Source organism: Haliotis rufescens, unplaced genomic scaffold, assembly GCF_023055435.1.
Source record: "Haliotis rufescens isolate VD_foot unplaced genomic scaffold, xgHalRufe1.0.p SCAF_13, whole genome shotgun sequence".
Taxonomy (NCBI): Eukaryota; Metazoa; Mollusca; class Gastropoda; order Lepetellida; family Haliotidae; genus Haliotis; species Haliotis rufescens.
The window spans coordinates 8,508,258-8,530,775 of NW_025963813.1; the positions used below are offsets into that span (position 1 = coordinate 8,508,258).

Here is a 22,518-nt window from a genome sequence, read left to right on the forward strand (position 1 = left end):
GCTGATAACATTCCGTCTTCACAACCGCATTTTCTAAACTGCTAATCAAATTTCCATGGCTGTGTTAGTATTTCTTTGCCGGAGGAGACGTCTCTTCGTAGTCGGATTTGGGCCATTCTACAGAAAATGGCAAAATTTTGTTCCGGTCTAAAATATGTTATTCTCGTCCATTTTACGAAAACATGTTTCACTTTAATATTTGTTTCAACACTATCAATAGCATATATCCAAACTTAAAAAAACACAACATATTGTGTTCAGGTGTATATTTGACCTGCAGTGACCGTTGAAAGATGATGGAGGGTTACATGTTCCTGAGTGCAGTTTAAATTTTAACTCTACTCTTTCTTATTAAAATATAATACTTCCAGTAAGAAAGTTTAACAAACAAAAATAGCATTGTTTTCGATATTCTTTTTGTCACAAGAAAACCGCAACAGACTACCTTTTGGGGCTTCAAGTTAAAGTGGGGTGGGGGTAATTATTTGAGTAGGGTCACATGACTAGGGTGTTCTGCAGGAGGGAATCGTGAAAGGCATGATGGAGACGTGTAAACACATGTCGGGTTTTATCATCCGAACTATAGTTAAAAAAGAGGGATTTAATTTCGGTATAGTCTGATATCAGAATATGGTGACCATGTTTACAGTGAAAACTAAATAATGATACAGGTTTGGGATATAGGAAACTAATGATGATGTTCATCCTACAGGTTAATGTACATTGACAGTTACTTTGGGCATTTTCTTCTGAACTGGACTTGCCAGAAAAAATCATCACTACAGCGTAATGTGCTGGTTCGGTTATGACTCCAGCATGATTTTACGGCTAAAATATACACAGCAAACTACGGTTATAACGAACAGGCTTATAACGAACTGTCTGATGTAACGAACTGTTTCTTGGTGCCGTCCATTTTCTTTATAGATGTTGCACATATGCTTATAACTACGGTTATAACGAATTAAAATTAGTGGTCCCTTTGAGTTCGTTTTAAGGGTAGTTTACTGTATTGCAAATTTGGTTTTTTTTAGGTTTGAAGGGATAATTTCAAATGCATTTCACTGCAATGTCATACCACTTCTAGTAGTCTGAAGGTATTTTGTGCAGTCATTACCACAACAGTGTTGTCATTGCCACGACAGTGTTGTCATTGCCACAACGGTGTTGTCATTACCACAACAGTGTTGTCATTACCACAAGTGTTGCCACTGCCACAACGATGTTGTCATTGCCACAACGGTGTTGTCATTACCAGAAGTGTTGCCACTGCCACAACGGTGTTGTCATTGCCACAACAGTGTTGTCATTACCACAACAGTGTTGTCATTACCACAAGTGTTGCCACTGCCACAACGGTGTTGTCATTGCCACAACGGTGTTGTCATTACCAGAAGTGTTGTCATTGCCACAACAGTGTTGTCATTACCACAAGTGTTGCCACTGCCACAACGGTGTTGTCATTGCCACAACGGTGTTGTCATTACCAGAAGTGTTGCCACTGCCACAACGGTGTTGTCATTGCCACAACGGTGTTGTCATTACCACAACAGTGTTGTCATTACCACAAGTGTTGCCACTGCCACAACGGTGTTGTCATTGCCACAACGGTGTTGTCATTACCAGAAGTGTTGTCATTGCCACAACGGTGTTGTCATTGCCACAACAGTGTTGTCATTGCCACAAGTGTTGCCACTGCCACAACGGTGTTGTCATTGCCACAACGATGTTGTCATTGCCACAACAGTGTTGTCATTACCACAAGTGTTGCCACTGCCACAACAGTGTTGCCACTGCCACAACGGTGTTGTCATTGCCACAACAGTGTTGTCATTGCCACAAGTGTTGCCACTGCCACAACGGTGTTGTCATTGCCACAACGATGTTGTCATTGCCACAACAGTGTTGTCATTACCACAAGTGTTGCCACTGCCACAACAGTGTTGCCATTGCCACAACGGTGTTGTCATTGCCACGACGGTGTTGTCATTGCCACAACGGTGTTGTCATTACCACAACAGTGTTGTCATTGCCACAACGGTGTTGTCATTACCACAACAGTGTTGTCATTGCCACAACGGTGTTGCCATTACCACAACAGTGTTGTCATTGCCACAACGGTGTTGTCATTACCACAACAGTGTTGTCATTGCCACAACAGTGTTGTCATTGCCACAACGGTGTTGTCATTACCACAACGGTGTTGTCATTACCACAACGGTGTTGTCATTACCACAACAGTGTTGTCATTACAACAATGTTGTCATTGCCACAACAGTGTTGTCATTACCACAACAGTGTTGTCATTGCCACAACAGTGTTGCCATTGCCACAACAGTGTTGTCATTACCATAATGATCTTTTCATAACAACATATTTCTGCTAGCAGCGTTTCTAAGTTTCCATATAAAAGCGACCGCCTCCGTGGTCCAGTGTAGAGCGTCTGCCTGGAGAGCGGAAGGTCCGGGGTTTGATCCCAGGGCCGCGTCATACCAAAATACGTTAAAAGTATTTGTTGTTACCCTGCCTGGCGCTCGGCATTTAGGGGCAAAAACAAGGACTGGTCAGCTCTGGGTCAGTGTATAAAAATAGTTTAAACTGGGGCATGGTACATCCGGGAGATAGACATACATTGTTTTCAATGTAGAGCAAGGTTACCTGTTGATTTAATCGGGCTAAATTGAATTTGGATCGGAAATTTAGCGCGGACAGTATACTGTCCACAGATAAGTCCGGATTTAGTCTGGACAGTTCGGATGGTTGTTCAAGGGTCTGCAAGCATCCAGAACGTTGTAGTGACGTTGGACTTACTCAACGTGGGCAGTTTTGGGGGTGGAAGTGTAATGGTCTGGGGTGACATCACAACTCAGGGGAGAACACAACTCATCATTGTTAATGGCGTGCACTACTCGGGAGATATTGTCGAGATCATGTTCTACCCTTTGTGCAAATGCAGGGACGTAACGTCACGTTACAGCAGGATAATGCCCGCCCACGTGTTGCACCTGTTCTAACAGACTTTTTGAGGCAGCATAACATTGCTACGACAGGCTCTGGACCAGCATCTTTCTGGTAACGCTAGATCAGTTGGTCCAATATTAGGATGAAATTTGGAACAATATCCCCCAAGCTGTTTTGGATCATCTGGCTGTCAGGTAAACTTATATATCCTCTATTCCTGTAATCCTTGTCGGCGTGTTTTACAAAATTGGTTAAAATACAAGTTTAGGGCCCCAAGACATTGTAAAGAGCCGCGTACCATGCATTGTGAAGATCATCACGTGGCGGAGCTGGTGCATGTGCAACAGTGATGGGGAACGTATTCAACGTGCAATCATGCAAGGTTGACTCACACAGTATGAATACACGCTTTTAATCTTTCTGGTCTAATTTTAACATATTTTCCACAAGAGAATGTTTTGTCAAAGTGTAAAGATAGGGATGTGTTTAAGGAGGTGAATATCCCCGTAACTCTCCCCTAGACATTCCGCTCTCACAGAACACAGTCACCCATGAAATAATCAGTAACAAAATGTTCACCATGGTTGCTACGGTAACTAAAAACCCCAAAACGTAAATGTCAAAATTCAGCAGTGTCTTTATTGCAGGAATATTGCAGGTAATATCGACAGGTTTGCTTGATGCTTGGAAGTAAACACAACACACTTTAAAATGTATCAATACAACAAACATGAAACAATGACAACACATTGTCACAACAAGTGTACTCTGTCTGGAGTTGGTCTTAATCTGGAAATATAAAAAACATTCAACATGTGGGTGGTTCTGATGAGGATATGGGGAGGAAGATGAATCATAAGAAAGGGTCAGTGGTCAGATTGTTGCCCAAAACAATTTGAGAGAGATGCAAACAACATGGGTGTATACTTTCTTTTGACTGGCAGTTTATATATTCTCATAGTTCACATACACCATCAGAACAAAGCAACAGCCTCCGTGGTCTTGTGGTAGAGCGTCCGTCCGGAGAGTGGAAGGTCTGGGGTTCGATCCCCGGCTGCGTCATACCAAAAGACGTTAAAAGATGGTACTTGTTGTTACCCTGTCTGGCGCTCGGCATTAGGGGCTAAAACGAGGACTGGTCGCCTCGAGTCAGTATACTGTGTCTGAGTGGGGTATTCATGTTAAACTGCGGCATGGTATCTCAGTGAGCTAGCACTATAAATCGGCAACAGTCGGGACTAGTACAAGCAGCCACACACACACACACACACACACACACATGCACGTCGCTATATAAGTGCAATAATCTTGACGCAACGTTAAACCCAACTTCTCCTCACCTCACCTCAGAACAAAGCCTTCTCTGTCACAAGTAGAGTGAGGGAGTTGGGGTTAACACCGCTTTTAACATTATTCCCGTTATATCACGGTGTGTCAGCTTAATGTGGGAGGAAAGCCCGAAGTGATGCAGGTCTGAGACTTTAACCACTGAAACCCACGAGCACGGGTATGCGGTACGCAACTCTGCACATCGAATCCCGGAGCCTTAGAAGATTGGGCCACCCGTGCCCCCTGTCACAAATAGATCCATATACATGTTACTGTAAAAGATTAACAGAACACGCATTATCCTGTCCATCAATTCCGACCTACCCAAACAACTTAATGCCAATTTAAAAATAGTAACATTGAGCTACATCAATGAATCATGTTGTAATCCAACCTACCCAAGCTAATAGGTACGCTATAAATCTGTAAACCATAAAATGAAGCAAAAATGACATCTATACCTCTCTAAAACTCCCTGAGATATACCCAGTTGATGTACCTGGTGCAGTCATGGCTTTAAACATGGCGTTGTAGCATCCTCTTTGGTATCATTCACAAATATTAAACTAAACATTGCTAAATTCAAAGTAACGATCACACAAGGAACAAAATGGCACAGAGAATGAAACAACAATGTTAAAATGAAGTTGCAATAAAATACAGATTAAACATATAATTAATGTGGCAACAAAAACATTGGACATTAAAGAATAATGTAAGTATTCTTTTTCCACAACAGCTAAGAATCACAAACTTGTTTCCATGGTACTGAGAGTAAGTGAGGGGTTTAATATTGCATTGTGGTCAGGTAACTATCAGTTGTATGGGGAATCTCAGTGTTGTCAAGGTCTGCATGTTTCAGCATTGTGGTCAGGTAACTATCAGTTGTATGGGGAATCTCAGTGTTGTCCAGGTCTGCATGTTTCAGCATTGTGGTCAGGTAACTATCAGTTGTATGGGGAATCTCAGTGTTGTCCAGGTCTGCATGTTTCAGCATTGTGGTCAGGTAACTATCAATTGTCTGGGGAATCTCAGTGTTGTCAAGTTCTGCACGTTTCAGCATTTTTGCACACACCTAACAGTTGTAGAGTCATAAACGCTTGCACAGTCAGATAACAATTGCAATCTGGTGCGCAAATATTTGTGTAGCTTTCATAAACTTTTTCTACAGTTGTATATTGGTCCAACATTTGTATAGTGGTTTAACAGTTGGGTGGTGGTTTAACAGTTGTACAGTGGTTTAACATTTGTATAGTGGTTTAACAATGAGTGAGTGAGTGAGTTGGGTTTAACTCCGCTTTTAACAGTATTCCAGTTATATCACGGCATGTCAGCTTAATGTGGGAGGAAAGCCTGAAGTGATGCAGGTCTCAGACATTTACCACGAGCACAGGAATGGTGCTGACAAACCTAGAAACATAATCGGGGCGAACCAGGATTCGAACCCACAATCATAGGTTTCTGGTGTTTACAAGGGACATAACTCTGCACAGCGAGTCACAGCGCCTGAGACGACTGGGCCACCCGTGCCCCCCAGTGGTTTAACAGTTGGGAAGTGGTTTAACAGTTGGGAAGTGGTTTAACATTTGGGAAGTGGTTTAACAGTTGGGAAGTGGTTTAACAGTTGGGAAGTGGTTTAACAGTTGGGAAGTGCAATAAATGGTCCAGATGACATTATTTTGACACATGATTTTTTGGTCCTTATTCTAGCATCTAGTGACACATCGTAAAGATTATGATATGACACATGATCTGGACACCCATATATCAATTCGTGGCATAAATCTGTATTGAATTTCATAAAGCAATATTTATGAAAGAATCTAAATCTGCTCACATAACACAACTAGAATGAGCCTTAATTAATGTAAGTAAAACACTAACTGGTTGATAGAAACGTCTTCCCAACAGGCCAACATGCAGTGTAGAGATTTAAATGCAAAATAGCACAAATATAGTGTCTCAATATAATTATACTACTCAAAAGAAGTTAAACAACACCCGATTCTTTCATATAACTATAGTAATCTGCCATACCATGTGACACATCTCAATATACTGTCTTGTAACCATGGTAACAGGGATTTGTCAAACCAAATCTGTGGAGCTTTGAAATGTTTTACTGAAACCAATTGAAATGCCCATCGAAAAAGAAGAAACTTTGTGTCAACTGTGTCAGTGCAAAGACGTATCTATATACGTCTTTGGTCAGTGATATCACCAAACTCCCAGAATGTTGGGACCTTGCTTTGTAGTGCAGCTGTAAAATATACTATTTCCCCAACACATAATGTTTTTTCTGTGATGGAATATGGCACACAAATTAAACAAGAGTAATTAAATATATCAAATGCTAACATCAAAGTTTCTCAGTTGAAACAAAAACAACTACATTAATTTAAATCAATAAATTTCCACATTTAAAATGTATTGTTGAAATAAAACAAAACAAACCTGTAACAAATGGTACAAACAAAACAAGGCAAGATGACAGAAAAACTACAAACAGAAATAAATATAGACATGCAAATATTTGCATCTTGATACTGATGACCTACTTAAGGGAGAAGAATGGTCAAAGGGAAATGGTCAAACACGACAACAGATGCAACATCTTATAAACATTCATTTCCACCAGTTGTAAGGCAAACACCATCAAGCTTCAGGGTCAGATTAATGAAATTTGTTTTTTAGGTAACACCCAAAAATTATCATTGTGACTTGTGGTTAAATTTATCATCCGTTTAATTTTGAAGAATTTTTTTTGTAATGGAGATTCAAGTCTCAAATTACCATTCTGATGGATGTGATAGCATTATAGTCTCAACATTACTTTTTATTCAATCTTGATGGGTCGAAATGGTATGCAGTCTTAGCGATTCCCATCTTAATATTACCATTCATTTAGATTTGAAGGATTTTACTGTTCAGAAATTAATCATTACCGTATTCGACGTAATAAGCGCCCGCTCTTATAAGTGCCCACAGCGATATTTGCTAATATACTGGCTAGTAAACAATCCGAATTAGCATACGTTCCGATTGATCAATGTACACAAGACTTTTTTATTCGTGTATAATACACACTCGTGTATTAAATGCAGTATGCACCCTAATTATAGGCAATTAAATTCTGGAAAAATATATCTGTTGTATATAAACATCTCAGGCTGTCAGCATAAACCACGAAATTTACTATCTTTCAACTCTATTATTTTTCACCAAATTAATATTCTAATAAGATCCTCCTATTTCTTATTGTGAGAGTGCCCTGGGCGCTTATTACGTCGAATACGGTTAGTACATTTTACTGGAAAGAATCTTTGGGTTCAGCAATTGAAAGCACTGTGGTCCCATCACTGCACTGGAATCACTGGCAATCTCTGGCACTCAGCTGTTCTGTGTGTACAGCCTAATATTGCAAAACAATATTGTGTGCAATTCAGGTTTTGAAAGATTTGAATATAATTTACGGTTCCAGTATTTTTCATTAAAATTGGACCAGATCAATTAAATTACAAATTAACAGAGCTTTCAATCATTCTTAAACCATAAAAAATGCTTTTTGAACCTTTTACACTAACTCTAAATCAAAGTAATATTTTTCGATTAAAAATCAAAATTGAAAAATATGATTGCTTTAGCTGGCCCTGGCATGACCCTTGAATCCATCCATAGCTCGGTCAGTTCCAGTCACACGGGCAAGTGCGATGGTGACATCAATGGGAGACACACTGAAAAAGCAACATGTGTCAAGGTCAGTCTTCAGACTTGTTAAAAATAAAAAATAAAAATTGAATGCACCGACGCTACTTACTTTTTAAACCAGTTGAGGAAGTACATCACCCGCGGCATGAGTATCTTGCACCTGTTGGTGAGGACAGCGTGGATTGTTTTATTCGCCACGTAGTCTTCTGATAATGGTGGAATCAACCATCGGGATAGTCTGGCAATAAGAACGGTTCCAGTGCTTGCATAAACGTGAAAAACAATTGCTACATTTACCTGTGGAACATATTGTTATGCTGCATGAAGACGAACAAATTAGAAGATAAACATAATGTGATTGTGTGATTTATTTCTCATTCGGGCCAAAAGCCACAATACCAGTACAAAATAAATATACATGATGTGTTTTCAAATTTGCTGGTATTATTGTATTTGATGTCCAGACTTGAAATATCAATTAAGTGGAAGTTGTTCTCTTATATATTTATCAAAGAAATTGATTAGGTCAAATACCAAATTTTGGCTTTGAGAAAAAGATTACATTAATCAAAAAAAATTCATATGCAGTGAAAACTTAAGATTTCCAGGCTTTGAATCCTGTTTTTTCAGCCAATCAGATTCCAGTACACAGTCTCATCACTTTACAATGACTCATATCAAATTTCATTTCGCAGTTGAACCATTTTATATATATTGCAAGTAATATCAGCTTGTTTGGACCATTGTCAATACTGTTCATTCTACCCCCGTGAAGAGCCAGGTTAGAATAAATCTTCAGCAAACTATAGTCGTCGTAAGAGGCAACTAACAGGATCAGATGGTCAGGCTGAAGGACTTAGTTAATGCATGTCATTGTATCCCAATTGTATACATTGACATCAATTACTGGATTGTCTGGTCCAGACTCAATTATTACAGACTGCCAACATAGAACTGGAATATTGCTGAGTGCGGTGTCAAACAACAAACAAAATGGAAGTTAGATATCTGAGTGACGATATCAGACGCTAAAGGTTCTACCAGAAGACTAGGCATGGTATACACCATAAAGGGTCAGTGAAGCTGAGGGACAATGAAGAAAAATCTGGACTTCTAACACATGACCAGCACATCCTGGCATGGCTAAGGGATGCAACTTTGTCTATTACTTCAGCCCAATACCCATTTGTTTTTAACAACCTTACACAAACAGCTTACCTTGACTCCAGTCCATCAAACATCGTGTTATCAATATGGTACGGGTGCACACTCGTCACCTTCACTCCTGTCTTGCCCAGGACTCGAAGCTCATCACTTAACGCTTCCGCCATCCCTGTCGAGCCAAACTTAGCACTAACGTAATCTCCAGCTCCGCTCAATCCCATGAGCCCCAGCACTGAGCTGATACTCACAATGTGGCCCTTATTGTGTTCTATCATTGCTGGCAGGAATGCCTTCTGGGTCTGAAACATATTGGATGTCAAATAATCAGTAACTCGATGTATGCCATTACTCCATCTTGACATTTTCTGGTGGATTTAATACAAAAAAGTTTCCTAATGTAGTGATGCACTGTGATTCTGAAGTCAGCAATACAATACACAATTTGCTTTGGTCTGCATCGTAAGGTATCACATTACAAATAGTTCTCATCTTCACATCAGATGGTTTCTGAATCTTGTACTCATCAGCACATGGGTATTATCAAGTCTATATGCCGTATTTGACATAATAAGCGCCCAGGGCGCTCTCAAAATTAGAAATAGGGGGCTCTTATTAGAATATTATTTTGGTGAAAAACAACAGAGTTGAAAGATCGTAAATTTCGTGGTTTATGCTGACAGCCTGAAATGTTTATATACGACAGATATATCTTTCCAGAATTTAATTTCCCATAACTAAGGATGCATATAACACACATATGATACACGAATAAATAAGTCTTGTGTACATTGATCAATCGGAAGGGGTGCTATTAGGGATTGTTCACCAGCCAATATATTAGCAAATATCGCCGTGGGCGCTAATTAGAGTGGGGTGCTTATTACGTCGAATACAGTATCTGCCATATCAAGTCGGGTCCACGCCATTGTTATACCTTGTTACACACATGACATGGAGTTGGAGGTAGTGAGTGAGTTTGGTTTTATGATGCTTTTAGCAATATTCCAGCAATATCACGGCGGGGGACACCAGAAATGGGCTTCACACATTGTACCCATGTGAGGAATCAAACCCGGGCCTTCGGCGTGACGAGGGAACGCTTTAACCACTAGGCTACCCCACCAACCGAGTTCGAGGCAAAATGATAAAAATAAGAAATTGTGCCATGACACTGTAGCTCACCTGAATATGTAAACAACAGTATTAAATGTCAACAATGACAGACACTTAACAAGTGTCAGCATTGATATTCAAATATTTTCAGCATAAATACTGACGACTAATACCTAAAATCCCAATGATTTGAACATCTTATGTTATCCTCATAAAAAAAAACATACACGCCAAACTTGGGAATTCCACAGTCTAGCAATTTCAGAGGGGAAATGTATTCACACAGCCATTTTGAGAGAATTCAAGAGCATGGTCAAAACAAGAGTTCTGTTATTGGATTTGAAACTTAGACTTTCTGAGGTCGGATGCCTTGTCCACATGATGTAGAGAAGTAAACGTTGCCAGCAAGCCGTTACACAGTTCAATTGTTATGAACCTCTAGAACAAATTCAGGTGTCATCACTGATGGGAACAAGTATGTGAAGTTCGGCTTCATTGGACCAGTGGCTTCTCAGCAGATGATGTTGACAGTGCCAAGAGTAAATAAGTTCGGTTCAAAGTACATTTGAAAAGTTTTCCAGTTACATGATGGCGTGGCAGCTATGTTTGGGAGAAAACCCGAAATAAGGCATGTCTCTGACATTTACCACTTTCTTGAAACCTGTGATGATGACAAATCTGGAAACATAATCAGGGAAAACCTGGATTCAAACCCACAATCATAGGAACAATAGACATTGTTAATTATTCTAAGAATACTATCTCTGTAACATCCTTGCCATAGTGCTATATTTTAGCTGAAATTACACAAACCTAATCTTTAGAATTTTCAACAGAAGCCTCTTCACTGTCAACTTCATACAACTAGTTGTCAAGATAATAGTACCACCAATCAGCATTCAGCTCTTCAGTTTTCTTAAGCAGGAAAACCTCACTTTTTTCCTCTGTGTGCTAGAGTCAACTTCATCACACAACATTATTCTTTTTTTGTATTTTTAAAACTGATTGCAGGTTCATCATAAACATGAAACAGAAAACACTGGGACATGGCTGGCACAGTCACCCCCAACTATAATGTGATTTGCTTGTACTTGAAGAAGAGGCAAAGGGAATACATACCCAGAAATGTGCGATAACATTGACTTGCATTGTTTTGACAACATCATCATCACTGCTTGTGAGAATCGGGTTGCCGTAGACAACTCCAGCATTGTTCACAAGAATCGTCACCTCCCCAATAGCATCCTTGACTTGTTTGGCCTGTTTGACATTATAACAGAACCAGTGGTAATATAGGAGAGTTCATAATATACTGTTGGATGGGTTAAATAGGTCTTTTTTTATTGAAAGATTTGCCCAAATTTAAATGTTTTATCATGCATTGTCAAAAGTGTAGGAGCAGACAAACAACAAACACTATCTCCCCTTACAAGAGATTTGAATAACTTCATACAGAAGACTCCAACAATTCCAGACAATGTCAGTCTTGTGGATTCAGTGAGTGAGTGAGTGAGTACAGTTTTACCCCGCTTTTAGCAATATTCCAGCAATATTACAGCGGGGGACACCAGAAATGGGCTTCACACATTGTACCCATGTCGGGAATCGAACACGGGTCTTCGGTGTGACGCTTTAACCACTAGGCTACCCAACCGCCCCCTTGTGGATTCAGAAGAGGAATTGTTTTCATGCAATGAACAGTGATGATGACAATGGACAAACAGCTCACAAAAGAAGCTCACCTCGTCTTTGCTCAGGTGAGCTAAAATCTAATGGATCAAAATAATGATAAAAAACTCACACAGTCATAGATATTTTCTTTGTTGCTGACATCACAGATCATGTATGAACATTTCACACCCAGTTCTTTTATTTCTTTTTGTGTTTGTTCGAGAGTGTTTCCATGGCGACCCCATAATATAATCTGAAAAAATAATATTAAATTAAATGTAATTAACAGGTATGTTGTGGAAATTCTCCCTTTCAGCTTAGCTTTGCTTTGTATTTGCAATACACAACCCGTCTTAAATTGGTCATTGATCCCCATTTCATTTGATCAATAACATTGTATCTTTGACAATTTAACTTTTTTTCGCGATTCTCAGTGTCATCGCTTCATATTGGCAACAGATTGGCTTACATTATGTTTTTAGTAAACTCCCTTACACAACTGAGTGCAGGATGATCTTAAATATCTATGATCTCTGTGTAGTAGGCCTTAGCAACATTACCAGCGGCAGCAGAACAATTCCAACAAAACCTCAAAGGAGTCCACATCAGTTGGTCTGTTTTGTGGGGTATTTGTGACAACGGCACCAAAGTGGTGAAAATTAGCACCATATTTTGTTGGCCAAAATTAAACCACATATATCATAAGATATAAAAGAGAGTATAGAGAAAAATAAAATGAACACCAAAATACATTGTACTTCTATGGTCAAGAGGGAGGACTACTGTTACCCAGCATGGACCAGTGAAATTTCTGATTTAAAACCAAAAAATGTGTATTAGTTTTATATACTCATCATATATTCATTATCCTTTTCACTAAAGTGATAGACAAATACTAACATTCAAACATACACAAATACATAAATTCACACAAACATAAATATATACATGAATTTTGCATATACTCATGAATGTACGTTCACACAAATACACAGTCCAAATGGTCCAATAATGACAATTAACAGTCATAACACTATGACACATTGAGTGAGTAGTTTCCATGGATGCGCCTAACAATTTAAAATTCCAAACATACAACGTCTGGCCAACATAGCATGAAACAAAACGTATACAATGGTTAGAAATGTTTTCTTGTCCTCATCTTTATCAGGAACAAAAATATGAAACTGCAGTTTTAAGAAAAATGAATTGTTTACGTGGGATGGGCGTCTTCTTGCAAATCCGATGGCGATCTTCTTACCAATTCCTTTTCCGCCCCCAGTTATCAATATGACATCTTCACTTATGTCCTTAAATGTAGGTGGAAAGATGTAAGATACCAAACTGTGAAGGACAGAGTAAGTAACTTTTATCAACAGAGAAGCTGTCTGGACAAGAGCTGTTAACATCCTGACACAAATTGAGTATCATTACATTTTTCCACCATTTTGAACTTTGACCGGGTGATAACCTTCACCTTTCACGTTACAATAAAATATCTATTTTTATGTTTATGATTAAACAACGGTATTGTAATTTCTTCTTTCAGTGTGTTATATTATCTGATTATATATAGTTCTCTAAGAACTTAGGAACGTTCAGTAACAGTGAATTTCTTTTATTTGGTGTGTATTAAGCGATGAGCATTTATTATGCATGTGGACAGCAATTGTCAATATGTATGCTGTGTCTTTCTACTATTATTATTATACACACTGATATCTGTATCACATATGGCATATTAAAATGTTTGTATAATATCTACATAAAAATATTTCTAAGCGCTTTGTAATCTTTCCAGTTTGGTTATTAAACATGTGCAATGACAAACCCCTGGGAAAGACTTATGATATTTAACCAATCAAAATAATGAACTAGTGGTTTTGAACCAATCAAGACATACGTATCAAAATTGGAGTTTCCTTCGGTGAATAAGATAGTTTCCGATTCTATTTGCGCGATCGCCAAACTGTTACATGTAGAGACGGACCCCAGTTCGCGGCAAGATGGCTGACCCGAATCCAAATAATCCGATCGTTTTCTTCGATATTCAAATAGGTGGTACTGTAAGTGAAATTTATATCTTTCATCGAGAGCTATAACATGAAAGATTTTTTGTACATTATGAAAATGTTGCCTTGTCCGATGAACAATGGTTGTTATGGGCTTGTTGTAAGGGGAATACTGATAAACAGAGACACATGGTCATGGACTTTTGCGGGTTTTGTATCAGCTGAGGTACCATTAGGGAAATCCGTGGGGTTTGTGGACCCATTAAACCTATTTTCATTTTGCAAAAGTTTTGTCCGACAAACCTCACATTTTGAGTACATATAGTCACCTTTGATATGGCTGGAATATTACTACAAAAGTAGCGAATAACCCGATCAAGATGAAAAAACAAATATCAACAGGGTAGAGTAAATACAACTTATAGATTAGAGTTTGACTTCAAATTTAAAAACAACAAGCCTAAAAATCAATGAATGTTTTTGTTTTTCACTTAGGATGCAGGAAGGATCACTTTTGAACTGTTTGCCGATACAGTTCCTAGAACTGCTGAAAATTTCAGGTGAGTGAATATTTTATTTGTTTAAATCTAGAAAAATAATGGAAAATGAAAATACAATATACTATGGTTATAACAAACTCACTTGGACCACTAGATTTAGTTTGTTATAAACATAGTTAATTATAAGCTCTCATACTGCATATACCGTATTCGACGTAATAAGCGCCCTGGGCGCTCTCAAAACTAGAAATAGGGGGCTATTATTAGAATATTATTTTGGTGAAAAAAACAGAGTTGAAACATAAATTTCGTGGTTTATGATGACAGCCTGAAATGTTTATGTGAAACAGATATATTTTTCCAGAATTTAATGCCCCATAATTAACGGTGCATATAACACACGAGTGCGTATTATACGCGAATAAATAAGTCTTGTGTACATTGGTCAATCAGAAGGGGTGCTAATTGGGATTGTTCACTAGCTAATATATTAGCAAATATCGCAGTGGGCGCTTATTAGAGTGGGGCGCTTATTCCATCGAATACGGTATACAGCAAATGGACGGGACTAAAAATGGTTCGTTACATCCGTCAGTTCGTTTTAAGCGTGTTCATTATAAATATAGTTTACAGTTTGCATGGTAGAATGAGGGAAATATCTCTTCAGGAAGGTAAAACAGTCCTCATACAAACATACTGGTTGATGACATCGTGATAAATCTTGAAACCAGCCTTATCATGTGTCCATGTGTAGAAACTAGAATAAGGAATGGTTTTGTACATTCGAACATAATTCCTTTTAAGTTTGTAACATTTCTAGCCCCTCATTGTGAATATTTTAACATGATGAATGTAAACTGGATAAAAATACATGCAAATATTTCTCAAAATATTCAAGACATGCATTTACCTCTCATATGCTTTAGCTGTGTTCTACCTTACAGGCAATTCTGCACTGGTGAGTACAGGAGAGATGGTGTTCCTATCGGGTACAAGAATACCACTTTCCACAGGTAAGACAAGACTGCCTATATTTGTATGAACAGGTGCCTACATTTGTATGAACAGGTTTCTGATTTGTGTAGGTTTGTGTTATTTGTTTATGATGCTGATAAATAAAAGTTAACAGGAATATGACACACAATGAACCATGCAAACAAATGTTGATGAAGAAACACTGAAACATAGTATCAGGATACAGTTTTGTTTTTCGCCAGGTCGCATGGTGCAGTTGTCACCAAGCAAGACCATCTTTGTCAATTTGGTGTCATTTCTGCTGTAATATGAATATTGTAATTCAAAGCATTAGAATTTTTCTTTTCCTTTGGTGTATTGATATTAAAGCTGTAATAAGTATATTGTTTTCAGAGTCATTAAAGACTTCATGATTCAAGGTGGAGATTTTGTGAAGGTAAGAGACACTACATGGATGTGGGCTGTATACTTCTAATCTTCATCGCTGAAGTAAGAGACTGAAGATTCCGGGGTAGAATAGGTCTTAAGCAACCCGTGCTTGTCGTAAAAGGCGACTATGCTTGTCGTAAAAGGCGACTAACGGGATCGGGTGGTCAGGCTCGCTGACTTGGTTGATACATGTCATCGATCCCAATGGCGTGGATCGATGCTCATGACATCAATTACTGGATTGTCTGGTCCAGACTCATTTACAGACCGCTGTCATATAGCTGGAATATTGCTGAGTGCGGCGTTCAACAACAAACCAACCAACCAACCAATGCTGAAGTAAGTGTCCTGCTGCAATAAGCGGCCCCTAACCATTCTGTTACTCGTCCTTATTAGCACCACCCTAACCTCACCCAACGTAATTTGTTGTCTCCCCTAGTTATGCCAGGATGTGTTGGTCATGGGCTCTAATTGCACCTTTGTCACCATCAAGCTCCAGAGATTCACTACAGTGGTAAACATCTCCAACCTCCCCCCCCCCCCTCTAGCTGATGCACCATGATATAACTGACCTATGCTCTTGGGCAGGACTAAACACCATTGGTCATAGCCAACGTAGTCTGCAGCTCATTTCGGACTAGTGGTTATGTGAAATAAGATGGTGGGATAAAACAACTTGATTGTTTCTCATCTTTGACTAACGGACTAGTGGCTTTGTCTGTCCCTGTAAGGTGCTGTTAAAACAACTTCACAGTGTCTGTTTGAAAGTCCCACTGCTAGATGACCGCCTCTCTGGTCTTGTGGAAAGAGCATCTGCCCAGAGTGAGGAAGGTTGATGGTTCTATCTCTGGCCTCTTCATACCAAAAGACGTGAAAAGATGGTAAATCCTTTTGTCCTTTCTCGGCATTAAGGGGCCAAAACAAGGACTCGTCAGCTCAGAGTGGGGTATTTATGTCCAACTGCAGCATGGTATCTCAGTAGGCTTGCACGATAAGACCAGCCTTAGTCCAGACGAGTACAAGCAGCCACTCACACTTGCGTGTATGTTGCTGTATAAAAGCAATAATCCCGAATCCGACATTGAACCCCATTTGACCTTGCCCCACCTACTTTTAGTCACATTGCCATGTTGTTAATCATCGTCTAGGGAGATGGTACTGGCTTGATGAGCATCTATGGAGGGGCATTTGCTGACGAGAACTTCAGACTAAAGCACGGGTCAGCTGGAATACTTAGCATGGTGAGTAAACAAGTAATAAGAATCATCATAAAGTACTAAAAGGGAAATTGGATTAAGGGGCAAGGGTATTCCAGTCGGCTCAGATGCAGCAATTACATCCCTTAGCTATGCCAGGATTCTGCGATCATGGGTTTAAATTAGATTGTGCCCCAATTATAATTCTAGGTTTGTGAGCACCATACCCATGCTCATGGTTTTTACCAAGTGGTAACCATCAAAGACCTGTATGACTTCAGGCTTTCTTCCCACATTAATCTGACACAAGCTGACATGACTGAAATCTTATCCCGAACTCACTATTGTATACCTGAAGAAACTCCCAATTGCGTGGATTGACACTCATGATGTCAATCACTGGATTATCTGATTATCTGATTATTTACAGACCGCTGTAATATAGCTGGAATATTGCTGAGTGCGGCGTTAAACAACAAACAAACAAGCATATCACAAGTCAGGGAATATGCATGAATAAAGTTTTTAAGACATACAAAATCGATCATTTGCCATCACAATCTCTTACATGCTTGCCGTAAAAGACTGAACGACTCCCTGACATGTTTTCATAGCATACTATGTATAAGGTCAATGGTTTACATCCATAAAGGGTAGGGGCCGTGAAGATCCGGGGTAGAATAGGTCTTCAGCAATCCACGCTTGCCGTAAAAGGTGACTATGCTTGTCGTAAAAGGCGACTAACAGGATCGCGTGGACAAGCTCTCTGACTTGGTTGATGCATGTCATCGATCCCAATTGATGCTCATATTAATCACTGGATTGTCTGGTCCAGACTTGATTATTTACAGACCGCCGTCATATAGCTGGAATATTGCTGAGTGCGGCGTTAAACAACAAACCAACCAATCTTACCTGCTTCCCATGCTTTCATTATTTTTATCCAGGCTAACAGTGGTAAAGATACAAATGGATGTCAGTTTTTCATCACATGTTCAAAGTGTGACTTTCTGGATGGGAAGCATGTTGTGTTTGGTAAGTGTCAAAATATACCGGATTCATCGGTCATCATTACTCATTCCTGTTGGCCGATCAATCATCATTCATAATCAGTAACAGTTACAATAATTTTTGTATCTTCTCAATACTGTAAATCGTGGAATGCGTCTCCAAAAGAATGTGACCACTGGCCCCTAGCAAAAAATGCGACTCAATATGAATGCAACACCCACCTCCTCTCAAGCATCAGTGGATTTATGTATAAAGAAAATGTCCTGTCAGGTTTACAGAAGAATCCACATTGTAAACCATCCTTACATTAATCCAATCACACACCAAATAGCATTGCTTATTAGCGCTGAGTAAAGTACTTCCGCTAAAACAATACATGCGCGCTGGATCGTGTCGGCCTTTGACACAGTCGCAAAGAACAAAGACACCGTGTTACGTGGGTGGCGTCTGTTGGGACTTGCAGGTGTGATCAGTGATGACATAAGTGAGTAGAACGCTTGTCTTGACCCCAGCAGTGACAATTCACAGGATGTAATTAGTGTTTGAATGATAATGTTTGTATACTTACTACAAGTGCTGCTGAAGAAATCAGTGTTGTGGAATACATAGCTGTATGTTTTCAGCACATGTCTAAGTTGGTATTTCTCCTATCCAAAATGTCTTATTGTTGATATAAATGCGATGTTTAATAATGAGAACAAAGACCACTCGCATTTCTTGCATTTAATTCACGCTCGCGTTAATTTCAAGATTTACAGTATTTCTTCCTTAAACAGCATCTGATCATGAAAATGTTAAATAAAAATGTCTTTGGTGCTGTCAATGATGAGGGTAATTATGTCCAGATGTTTGGTTGTATATTATTAATATAATTTGATAGATCATTTCATGTTTTTTTCCATAACTGATTTGTGGACAATATATCAAACAATGGATCAAGATATCAGAATAGGGTGACCAATCTGACTGTTGTTCGTTCACTTGTTTAACGTCACACTCAGCAGTATTCCAGCTATATGACGGCGGTCTGTAAATAATCGAGTCTATACCAGACAATCCAGTGATTGACATCATGAGCATCGATTTACCCAAATGGGATATGATGACATGCATCTACCAAGTCAGTGAACCTGACCACCCGATCCCGTTAGTCGCCTCTTACAACAGTCTGTTGTAATCACAACCTACGATTCTAAGTAACATGTCAGCATCCTGCTTTTCAGGGAAGATCGCTGATGGACACTTGGTGATGAGGAAGATAGAGAACGTGCCGACAGGACCAAACAATAAGCCCAAACTGCCAATTACTGTGTCACAGTGTGGAGAAATGTGATATATCATGGATTGTGGACAAGAATTTGCTCCGTATCATTCAACCACGTCATTGGACAGAATGCAATGGTCAACTCACAAATGTTTTACATGGAGTAGCTTGTATGGAGATTCTTCCATTGCACAATTGGCCTGCATCTAAGGTGCTGCAATTCACTATGCAGAGTTGCCTCCCTTTGGTGTGCCAGGAACTTATGATTAAGGTTTCGAATCAAATTCTGTTTCTTGGTTTGTCAGCACCGTACCCGAGATAAACGTTTCAAACCTGCATCACTTCAGGATTACTTCCAATTGAAAGCTGGCATGCCTTAATATTACGGAGTTCATAGTGTGTTAACTCAATCACTCCCTCTATTGCTGTCTCTGTGGAAGTGACTTTTACAATAATTTGTTATCACACCATTGCTGTGTATTTGGATTCTTTTTGATGACTTGTAAAAATATGAGTTGAACTGATAATGGTTGAAACACTCAAATAAAATTTAAGGAGCTGTTATAATCTTAATGAACATCCTGGAGAGGTAAATATACTCATTCCTTTATGACTGCCATAAGGTTACCATGGTTACACATGCCATATGTATATTTGTCATTTCTCATGTCATCCCTTGGGGTCAATACATTTTTTTTAACAAATCAGGTCTTTGTTTTGTCATTGCAAGGAGTCCTAGGCCAGGACCGAAAAACCAACCACCTGCTCCACATGACCATCAATGCTTAGCCTGGTTTGTGACCTGTGACCTGTGACCTGTGCGCTGCACATGCGTCTGCAAACAACTGTTCATACTGCACCCTACCAATGAACAACACCTACACTAAGGCTAAGAAAAACATTAGTCTTGGTTCTCAGGCACCGCCCGCATCACCATAAAGTCTGTCACACGTTTCATTTTTATCCAATATAGCCAATGTAACTTCCCTTTACATGTGCACTGCTTTACTGCACATCTTGTGTTATGGTCATGGCAGCAATAGGAGTTTGTATGCTTGTTTATGTAGAGAGGCCCTTTCCCAGGTTGATGGTACACAACTGTGTATTTAGTTACATACTAGTTTTAACAAGCAAAAAAACAAAAAAACACTGCCAGCCCCACTATATTTTCAAAAGTCATTGCCTGACAATCATTTCTTTTATTTTTTCAAGCCTGACTGTTTATATACGACAGATATATTTTTCAAGAATTTAATTGCCCATAATTAAGGGTGCATATAACACATGAGTGCGTATTATACACGAATAAAAAGTCTTGTGTACATTGATCAGTCGGAAGGGGTTATAATTGAGATCGTTAACTAGCCAATATATTAACAAATATCGCCGTGGGCGCTTATTAGAACGGGGCGCTTGTTACGTCGAATACGGTAAATCGATACTGCGTCTATTTCTTTGCTTGACATTGGATGTCCATGGTAGAACGCTGGTCCGTGGCTCCAAACATTTGGCAAAGGAACTGTTGCAGGAGCAGTATGAAGCAACGTGACCTATGACCTGAGTTCAAATCAAAGCCATGCAGCTTCTTGAAAGTCCGTGAAAGTGAACTCAAAACATTCAGTCTAATATTTCTAATATTATTCCTCGTATGTTCTAATTTTTCAACTTGTAACAGGTTTTATTTATCAAGCAAATTTATTGGACAGCATGATGGATGAACAATATCCTCTCTTAATCTGCTCCCCTGTTGAGGTGGAAATAAAGTCAAACTCAAGTCAGCAAGTCAGTTTTATTCACATAGTATTCATTAGAACATACTGCAGCATCTCTGACAAGAATCAACAGATCAGGGCCCCGTTCCACAAAGTGATCTTAGCGCTAAGTTGAACGTAAGTCCCATTCTTTAACACTGACTTACGACAATCATAGCGCTAAGATCGCTTTGTGGAACGGGGCCCCGGACACAAAATACCCAGCAAATTGCACAATCCCTCAAAATGTACACTATGTCAGACAACTAATTACGGTAATATTGTTCATTGAAAATTATCATAACTATAATCGAAAATATATAATTCTATATTGTTATATTTCTAAGTACAGTAAATGATGAAGCCAATATACAAAACTACCATAGGCAAGTGTGACATAATATCTGCCCTCACAGTAACTTGTTCAAGAAACAAATTGGCAAGAAATGCTCATAAAGGCTACCTACAAGCATCAACATGGAGAGTTTTTAGGAAAACTGTCTTGTTTTAGGGATTTTCTTGGTCAAAATGCAAAGAACAGGTGGGGAAATAATATTTCTTTATCTGTCAGTGTTGATGTGAGGGTATTTCCTTAAAATACACATTGAATAATGCCTAAAGAAATAATTATTAATTAAGCTACAATTTGGGTCGGCTATAATCCAATTGGTCTTGCCACAGTGATGAAAGATCCTACATCTAACACGTCTAATACGGCTGAATTGTCAAGTTCTCATTATATACAGCTTTCTACTGGTGAAGGGCTCACAAGACTGCCAAAGAATGATACCCCAGGTATTGTTGACATTCATAGGGTCTGTGACACACTCAGGTCAGTACGATGTCAGACATGTTGTAGGTAGTGAAATATAAAACATAAAACATTGGAGGACCAGGCAAGACAACCAGTCTTACATCAGCATTGGTTTCAGATATATCACAGCAGCCTGCAAATAATCAACTTTTTGGTAAGATAAACAGTGGTTGAAGGCATAAGCAACAATCTTGGGCGCATGGTGAGTCAGGTCACACATTGCAACCACCGGACTCTCGATGTCAGAACAAGCTGTGGAAACTGGGAGTATACTTTCCACATTATAGTTGCGTCATACCACACTAAAAGTGAGCTTAAAACTTTATTGCACTTACATTGTGACCTGGGTGCACTTGTGTGTGTCTGCTTGTAATAGTCTGTACTAGTCTGGACTAGTACCAGTTAAACAGTACTAGTCCAATGAGATACCATGACACAGTTTACCATGAATACCCACTCAGACACAGAAAACTGACTCCGAACCGACCACTTCTTGTTTTAGCCCCTTAATGCCGAGCACCAGGCAGGGTAACAACATGTACCATCTTTTAACATGTTTTTGTATGAATCAGCTGGGGATCGAATCCCCGCCCTGGTACCCAGGCAGACGCTCCCTCCAC

The 22,518-nt window shown here is 39.2% G+C and overlaps 2 protein-coding genes across 2 annotated transcripts; one reads left to right on the forward strand and one right to left on the reverse strand.

The window, feature by feature from the left end:
• Window positions 1-5,705: 5,705 nt before the first annotated feature.
• Window positions 5,706-13,425, reverse strand: LOC124149281 (short-chain dehydrogenase/reductase 3-like). Its single transcript, XM_046520753.2, has 6 exons — window positions 13,164-13,425; window positions 12,077-12,199; window positions 11,395-11,535; window positions 9,217-9,461; window positions 8,108-8,236; window positions 5,706-8,024 (listed from the first exon to the last, which is right to left on the reverse strand). The coding sequence occupies exons 1-6, from the start codon at window positions 13,353-13,355 to the stop codon at window positions 7,931-7,933; spliced, it is 924 nt and encodes a 307-aa protein (XP_046376709.2). The 5' UTR covers window positions 13,356-13,425; the 3' UTR covers window positions 5,706-7,930.
• A 455-nt stretch (window positions 13,426-13,880) lies between these two features.
• LOC124149283 (peptidyl-prolyl cis-trans isomerase H-like) lies at window positions 13,881-20,030 on the forward strand. The gene is made up of 7 exons (XM_048394141.1): window positions 13,881-14,012; window positions 14,454-14,518; window positions 15,403-15,471; window positions 15,827-15,869; window positions 17,011-17,103; window positions 18,006-18,093; window positions 19,293-20,030. Exons 1-7 carry the CDS (start codon window positions 13,953-13,955, stop codon window positions 19,400-19,402), a joined length of 528 nt encoding a protein of 175 aa, XP_048250098.1. The 5' UTR covers window positions 13,881-13,952; the 3' UTR covers window positions 19,403-20,030.
• Window positions 20,031-22,518: the final 2,488 nt, after the last annotated feature.